An 8,803-nucleotide genomic window follows, 5' to 3' on the forward strand; every position below is an offset into this window, starting at 1 on the left:
TTATAACTCAGTTTCGGTCAAACTCCCAACAGCTTGACTACTCCAAACGTAAAACTTTTAACTTACGCCATAGCAGATTTCGTTTAAGGATTGAACATTGTTTTGGACTTCTGAAGGAACGCTTCGGTAGTCTTAAGGAGTTAAGAATCCGTATTCAGAATGATACGAGTCATAATTTTTGTTCAAATTGGTTCCCTCTTTGTTGCATATTGCACAACATTTGATACGGAACACGTGGATTACGTACATGACAACGACGAAGAATCTGATGAGCTTATGCAGAATGAAGCTACTCAGAGAACCAATGAAGGAGCTTCGAAGCGCTTCAATAATTACGAATAATCAATAATTTACGAATACAAATATATAAAACATACATATATGTATATTGTTGTGTACCGATTCATGGTATGTTAAAGACTAACTTTATTTTAAATTTCAATTCTTAAGACTAAGTTACAATTCTATAAAAGCACAAGAGAGCGAAAGCTTCTGTATAAACTTAACACGCTCCCCCTACGTTTTTTTTTTTTTACTTACATTTAATAAATGTTATAATATATAAACATTCTTTAATTTTACTTAATACTTATACATAAATATAATATATAAATTTTCATTGATTTTACTTAATACTTATACATAAATATAATATATATATTTTCATTGATTTTACTTAATGCTTATACATAAATATAATATATAAATTTTCATTGATTTTACTTAATGCTTATACATACATAAATATAATATATAAATTTTCATTGATTTTACTTAATGCTTATACATTAATATAATATATAAATTTTTATTTTTAAATTTTCCAATTATGTTACAATTTGTAAATATACATTTATTTTACTTTCTTCTTATTTTCAATTTTTATTCTTTTGTTTAGATTTAGATCTAGTTTCCCTCATACATATATCTTGACTACTATTTATTTTTTTAGTTTTGTTTACATTTTCATCAGATACTACATTTTCATCAATTACATTTTCATCAGATACTACATTTTCATTAATTACATTTTCATCAGATACTACATTTTCATTAATTACATTTTCATCAGATACTACATTTTCATTATTACCAATATTCAATTCATTTTTAGATTTGTTATTTAATTCTTCGATATTTTGAAAATTACAATCAGTTTTAACATTTTGTATATCTACACTATAATCCTTGTTACTTAAACCTAATGCTTGTATTTCTTTATCATATTGTGAAGGCTCAACGTTTGTACTCAGAGTGTCTATATTTGAACATGATGGACTATAACTCCAAACATCTTGAACATCTACTGAACTGTTGTGTGCGACCAGACTTTCTCCTGGCCCTGATTTTATTTGATCCAGATGTCTCTTAATGACTCTGTTGTTAGACATAATGCAACAATATAAACGTGGGCCCAGTTTGTCTTTGATTATTGCAGGAATCCACGATTTTTTATTTACGTTCGAATAGTCACGTACATATACATTTTGACCTATCTCAAATTGTTCATTTCTCTTCCCTCTATAATTTGAAACACTCTTTCTTTGTTTTTGAATAATTCTATCCCTAACAAGAGGAGGTTTTATAAGATCAAATCTGGTTCTTATTGATATTCCCAGGAAAATTTGTGCCGGGGATTCATCTGTTGTACAATGCTTAGTATTACGATAATCCATTAAAAATCGATTTAAAGCTATTTCAAAGTTTTCGTTATTTTTACCATTTAAAGTGGCATAGAGAGATTTTTTTAAACTTTTAATAAAATTTTCTGCTTGGCCATTAGTTGATGGATGACCAGGAGCAGTCAAAATGTGATTAATTTTGTTGTTATTAACAAAATTTTTAAACTCTTCGGAGACAAATTGTCTGCCATTATCACTAAGTAAAGTTTCAGCAATACCAAAACGTGAAAAAGTTTCTCTTAACTTAGTGATTACAAAATTAGATGTGATATCTTTTGTTTTGAAAACTTCGACCCATTTTGAAAAAGAGTCAATTATGACAAAAAGATGATAGTTCTTAATTGGACCCGCAAAGTCAATATGAATTCTTTGCCAGACAGTATTCGTTACCGTCCATGGAATCAGTTTACTTTTCTCCGGACTTGGCAATAGTTTTTGGCAAGGAAGACATGATTTAATTAAATTTTCTATGTCCCTATCAAGTTTTGGCCACCATACAAAGGATCTTGCTAGTGATTTGGTCTTGACTATGCCTAAGTGAGATTCATGTAGTGATTGTAAAATGGATGTCCTAAGCTTCAATGGAATTATAACTCGATACCCCCAAAGTAAGCAATCTTGGTCTACTGTTAATTCTGTATCTTTGCTTGTAAAAGCCGTAAATTTTTCATCTTTTAAAGTTTTGACTATTCCTTTTCTTACAGCATCACATACTTTAGAGAGTATTGGATCGCGTCTTGTTTCGCGAGCTATATCCTTAAAGTCAATGCTTAAAATATTTTCACTTTGAATATAATTTATGAATGAGCTTCCCTCATCCTGATCGCGATGTATTGCTTGAGGTATGCGTGATAAATTATCCGCATCATTAGTGTGTCCCTTGACATACTCAATTTTATAATTAAAACCAGATAGTATGAATGCCCATCTTTGCATGCGTGCAGCTGCCATAATTGGTAAACCTTTATTTTCACCAAAAATTGATATTAAAGGTTTGTGGTCAGTTTTTAAAATAAAATTGTTTCCAATCAAATATTGTTTGAGTTTACTTACACAAAATATTATGGCTAATGCTTCTTTTTCTAGTGTGCTATAATTTTGTTCAGCTTTAGATAAAGCTCTAGACACAAATGCAATTGGTTTTATTTTATCTTCAGAAAACTTATGCGATAATATGCCAGCTACAGCTTTATTAGAAGCATCTGTTGTAAGGACAATTGGCAATTTAGGATTAAAGTGTACTAACACTTTATCCGAAGTTATATCCTTTTTTATCATTTCATACGTTTTATCACATTGTTCAGACCAAACAAATTCTACATTTTTTTTAGTAAATGATACCAAGGAATCATTTTATCAGCAAATTTGTCAATAAATTTCGAATAATAATTTACCATACCGATTAGTGCTCTTAACTCAGACACATTTTTGGGAATTGGTGCTTTCAAAATAGATTCCGTTCTTTCTTTATTTTTAGTAAGTCCATATTTGTCAATTGTGAAACCCAGGTACGAAATTTTAGTTTTAAAAAATTCACATTTGGACAAATTTAATTTAAGACCAGCAGTTTGTAATTTACAGAGAACTGCTTTAAGGTTATGAATATGTTCTGAAGTGTTTCTCCCAGAAACAGTGATATCGTCTTGATATACAACTACAAAGGGAATATTACACAAAAGATTTTCCATGGTCTTTTGAAAAATAGCTGCTGCTGTTTTAATACCAAAAGGTAAATGTTTCATTTTTAGAGTACCAATATGTGTTGACCACGTACATAAGAGCTGAGATTTATCATCAAGTACAAGTTGATTGTACGCATTTAACAAATCAAGTTTCGAAAACAGTTCACCCCCTTGAAGTGATGCAAAAATTTCATCAATGCGGGGTAACGGGTATTTAAAATCTGATAGATGTTTATTGATCGTGACTTTATAATCGCCACATATTCTAATATCACCATTCGGTTTTAAGATGGGAACTAAAGGTGTACCCCATTCTGCATTATTTATTGGTTCTAAAATATCTTTAGCAATTAACTCTCTTAAATTACTTTCAATTTTACTTTTCCATGCTAATGGGACTGGTCGTGGTTTAAAAAAAACTGGTTTGAAATCTTTTTCCATTGGTAAAGAAATTCTGGCTAGTTTATATGTACCTATATCACCATCAAAAATCTCAATAAATTCATTTTTAATTTGTTCAATAAAAATAGCATATTGACTAGAACAATTAATAGAATTTACTTGAATAAGTTCAAACCCAAAGGCTCTTAAAAAATTCCTGCCTAACAAAGGAGAACTATTATTGTTAGTAACTACTAACTTAATTTTCTTATTTATACCATTATACTCAATATTTTCGAAATATTCACCTAGTACTTTAATATGATTACCATTGTAATCAACATACGGATCAATACAATTTTTAAGACTTACTGTTTTGTTGCACCTGTTTAATATATATTTGGGTATTAAACTACATGGAGCACCTGAGTCGCAGACAACATCCATCGAAATTCCATTAAAATTAATCGTCACCGAGTACAATTCTGTTGAATCCTCACCTTTCTGATTAATGCTGTAAATACAAAACCTATTATCAATATGATCTTTAACTTTTATACTAGATACTTTATTTACAACTTTAGTATTTTTTTTACAAATCGAAGATAGATGTCCAATTCTTCCACACTGATGACATTTACATGACTTATAATAGCATTCATTCGAAACATGGTTTCGCCAACCACAATGTGCACACGGTTGAAAAGTTTTAGTTGATTTATTGTTTTGCACTTTGTTAGGAATATTCTTGTTAGGGATATTTTTGTAACTCCCATTTGTTTTGTTGTACTTAGGTTTTACATCATTATTATTATTTATGTAATTAACATTTTCTCCATAACTTTTTTGCTCACTGAGCCTAAGCTCTATAATAAGTGCTTTTCTGAGTGCCTGTTCAATTGTGAGATTCTCATCTTCCTCACATAGTCTTTCAAAAATTTTGTTTTTTATGCCCATGATGAACCGATCCAGAATAAAAGCTGATAAGTTCTCTCCAAACTTACATGTTAACGCTAACTTTTTTACTCTTGCATACCACTCTGATACCGTTTCTATTTCTGACTGCACTGCACTATGAAAGATTTTACGTTCTCTAAAAATTATAGTTGGTGGTGTATATTGTGTTTTTAAGATTGCACACAACTCTTTATATGTTTTCGATATAGGTGATGCTGGACTGCATAAGTTATGTAATAGTTCATCTGAAGCTGATCCGATATTTTTTAATAAAGAAGCTTTTTTTATGTTCTCATTCGTACAATTAATTTCGGCAAAATAAATTTCCAATCTCTTATTCCACAAAGTCCATTGCTCTTTTTGAGGCGAAAATTCAGCAATACAGTTTTGCTGGAATATATTTGGCGCGCTAGCGGTTTGTGCTAGTTCCGTTTGCTGCAACATCTTTTATTTATTTTAAATATGTTAAAATGAAGTATATAGTTTTTATATATATGTTTTTATATATTTTAATAAATATATATATATTATTATTATAATTTTTTTTATTTACTGTTTTCACTTTTACTGTTGGGCGTCTTTATTGAATTTTGCATGTTCTTAATTTATTTTATTTATGTATTAACATAATAATTTATATTTACTGAATTTATTTAAAAAAAAATGTTAATAATTTGTACACTTTTTTTTTTTTCTTTTAAATTTTATGCAAACATGAATTTTGCACGTTTTTAATTGATTTTTGTTTATGTATTAACATAACAATTTATATTTACTGAATTTATTTAAAAAAAATGTTAATAATTTGTACACTTTTTTTTTTTTTCTTTTAAATTTTATGCAAACATGAATTTTGCACGTTTTTAATTGATTTTTGTTTATGTATTAACATAACAATTTATATTTACTGAATTTATTTAAAAAAAAATGTTAATAATTTGTACACTTTTTTTTTTTTCTTTTAAATTTTATGCAAACATGAATTTTGCACGTTTTTAATTGATTTTTGTTTATGTATTAACATAACAATTTATATTTACTGAATTTATTTAAAAAAAATGTTAATAATTTGTACACTTTTTTTTTTTTTCTTTTAAATTTTATGCAAACATGAATTTTGCACGTTTTTAATTGATTTTTGTTTATGTATTAACATAACAATTTATATTTACTGAATTTATTTAAAAAAAAATGTTAATAATTTGTACACTTTTTCTTTTTTTACTTGCTCCAACATCTTCAATTTTAATTCCTCTTTTTATTCATTTTACTTATTTTTTTTTTATCTATTTATTCCTCGTCGCCAATTATGTTGTGTACCGATTCATGGTATGTTAAAGACTAACTTTATTTTAAATTTCAATTCTTAAGACTAAGTTACAATTCTATAAAAGCACAAGAGAGCGAAAGCTTCTGTATAAACTTAACATATATATATTTAATATATAATTAAAAAGTCAATTGCGACATTACCTTTTTCCAGTAGGTTTATTTCAAGACAAGAATAACATAATGTATAAAAACGTATATGCATATTAATATATGTAATAATAATATAATATAAAAATAATTAGTGTAATAAAAATATAACTAATTCTTAATTTATTATTGTTATTTGTTATATTTTTTATCGAGGGGGGTAGTGGGGCTTTGCACAGCAGAACGCACGACTTTCGGTGCAGAGCTGGATGATGTGTTGTCTGCAGACGATTCAATAAAATAAACTTCGTCGCCTAGCGCAGAACTAGCTGGTGACTGTAACAATGTGTCCGTACATATCACAAGCGGCTGAAAATTAGACATGCGTCCAAACACTTCATTCAATAGTTCAAAATGTGGACAAATTTTCGTTAGTTTCGCTGAAATCGATAAATAGATAAACTAATTCACAAATGTATATGTATATAATATAATATTTGTGAAAACTTAATTAATGGCCACATCGTTTTAAATCATTGAACGAAACATATCTCGAAATTTTACTAACCGTCAATTCAAATTTAAAAATGAGAAGCAAAAAATGTCAAAACAGCTGATTTCTGCCATTTCTGGTCTGTTGCAAGCAAATATACATAGGTTTTAGTATTGGAAGATTGCACACAATTGCACGAAATTTTGTGCGTGTATTTTGTTGTTGTTATTTGCATTCTCGTACAATCTGTGCATTTCGTGCACCTTGCATTGAGTTTGCAAGAGAGAGTGAATACCCCTTATGTATATTTGCTTGCAACAAAACAGAAATGACAGAAATCAGCTGTTTTGACATTTGTTGCTTCTCATTTTTAAATTTGAATTGACGGTTAGTAAAATTTCGAGATATGTTAATCTATGGCTATGCTATATACATGCGTTTCGTTCAATGATTTAAAACGATGTGGCCATTAATTAAGTTTTCACAAATATAATATTATGGTCGTGTGCGAGTTAGGCTAAGTTGCGTTCTAAATGAGGGAAATTCTAAGTTGTGCCGATAATGTAGTTATGTGTCGATACTTAGCATATTTTCGAGGTGGCTAAGTCGAGACTAAATGGCCAGGGTTGCCATTTTAGTATTTTCGTAAGATAATATTTTCATAATTGAATTCAAATAAATATAAGAATATGAAGAAAATGACAATAAAAAATAATTTTATTAAAACGTTTTGTTTTATTTGTATTAAAAAAAATTAATCATCGTTATTAGAAAACTTTTAACATTTGCAATAAATTCTGTAAATATTTGTATTTTCTAAAATTTTAATTACTTTTATTTAATATTATAAACATTTTCTTGATAAAATTTTATTATAGTGGCTGATTCCAAAAAAATAATTGAATTTCTTTTCATTGACTTGGCAATATTGTTTTGGTAATTTTTGACATTTGAATAATTTGTTTGTGTTCAACATTGTTTGTAAGCAATTTGTATATTGAAAAGGTAAAACATCTTGATCCGCTTTGGTAGCCAAACCTAAAAAGTACACAGAAATGTGAACCTGTCTTTAGTTGGGTAGTTCATTTCACTGAGCTACCAATAAATGATGTAGTACAAAAAGCTGAACATGAAAAAGATGTTTTTTTTTTTGTCAAAGAAGCCAATGTTGGAAGTTTTGCAAATGAAGAACAGACTGCTTTACATTATGCTGTTAGTGGTGGTCACTTTGATTGTGTACGTTCTTACTATCATTTAATGCAAATAGCAAACTAATTGATAGAAATGATCAAACATGTTAGGATGTTACTGATAATAATGATATTCGTATGCTGTTGTCTTCATAACAAATATAATTTTTGACTTGCCTTTTAATTCAGACCTTTTAATGATTGTAAATACGGTTTTAGTACTTCATTAATAAATAAAATAAAATTTCATTTATTCAACACAATTATTTTCTGAATTTTTTACATAAAAACCTGGCTAGATTTAAATTTACTTTGTAACAAAAACTCTATATGATGGTGGCTTAAATAACTTCAAAATAAGGGTATCATTAGCACTAGTGGCATGTAAAATATTGAATTTTTGCCTTAACGATATTATTTGTTTCAAAAATATTGGTACTACTCTTTGCACGAGATGCTTTTAATAATTTTTTTGTAAACTACATTGAATATTTTTTTGGTCTACAGCATGTCTTGAGTCGAGAATCACTGCTCTAATTTATGCAATGTCTGCAAACATTTTGTTGTTAAAGCCGAGATAAGTGCTTTGATTTATTGAATCCTACTTGATCTCGTTTTCTTACGAACGATGAAACTTTCTCTAAAGTTTTTAGTGGCAAAGGTTAGTTGATGCTGAGTAAGCCCGAGACAAAGTCAATAATCCCCTAGATTTTTATTGTACTGTGGCATGTTACGAAATTTTTTATTTAGAAAACGCAACTTAAAAGGTTTTGAAAAAAAATTTAGGACAAAATATTTTTTATATAAATTAAAATCATCTACAACTGTAATAAAATATATAGTAATAAGACCAAAATTTTAATAACAAAAAAAAAATAATTATGCGTTTCTTACAAAAAACACTGGTCAACAAAGATTTTATCCTAGAGACGTTGTTAAGAGATCCTAGACGTATTTTTCGTGCTGATTTCGAATCTGTATTTAGATTCTTTCTATCAC

At 28.2% G+C, this 8,803-nt stretch overlaps 1 protein-coding gene across 1 annotated transcript; it reads right to left on the reverse strand.

Moving 5' to 3' along the window:
• Positions 1-875: 875 nt before the first annotated feature.
• On the reverse strand, positions 876-5,146 carry LOC119667366 (uncharacterized protein K02A2.6-like). The gene is made up of 5 exons (XM_038076656.1): positions 3,406-5,146; positions 2,732-2,998; positions 1,721-2,644; positions 1,151-1,642; positions 876-1,009 (listed from the first exon to the last, which is right to left on the reverse strand). Exons 1-5 carry the CDS (start codon positions 5,144-5,146, stop codon positions 876-878), a joined length of 3,558 nt encoding a protein of 1,185 aa, XP_037932584.1.
• Between the last annotated feature and the right edge of the window lie 3,657 nt (positions 5,147-8,803).

Source organism: Teleopsis dalmanni, chromosome 1 (assembly GCF_002237135.1).
Source record: "Teleopsis dalmanni isolate 2A chromosome 1, ASM223713v2, whole genome shotgun sequence".
Taxonomy (NCBI): Eukaryota; Metazoa; Arthropoda; class Insecta; order Diptera; family Diopsidae; genus Teleopsis; species Teleopsis dalmanni.

What these genes read in the sequence shown, in the direction of transcription:
- LOC119667366 (XM_038076656.1), bottom strand. Translation starts at nt 5,146, where the DNA reads ATGTTGCAGCAAACGGAACTAGCACAAACCGCTAGCGCGCCAAATATA. An exon ending in AGCCATAATATTTTGTGTAA is followed by an intron (nt 2,645 to 2,731) that starts GTAAACTCAAAC and finishes GTGAAAATAAAG; the next exon opens with GTTTACCAATTATGGCAGCT. An exon ending in TCTCTATGCCACTTTAAATG is followed by an intron (nt 1,643 to 1,720) that starts GTAAAAATAACG and finishes ATTGTACAACAG; the next exon opens with ATGAATCCCCGGCACAAATT.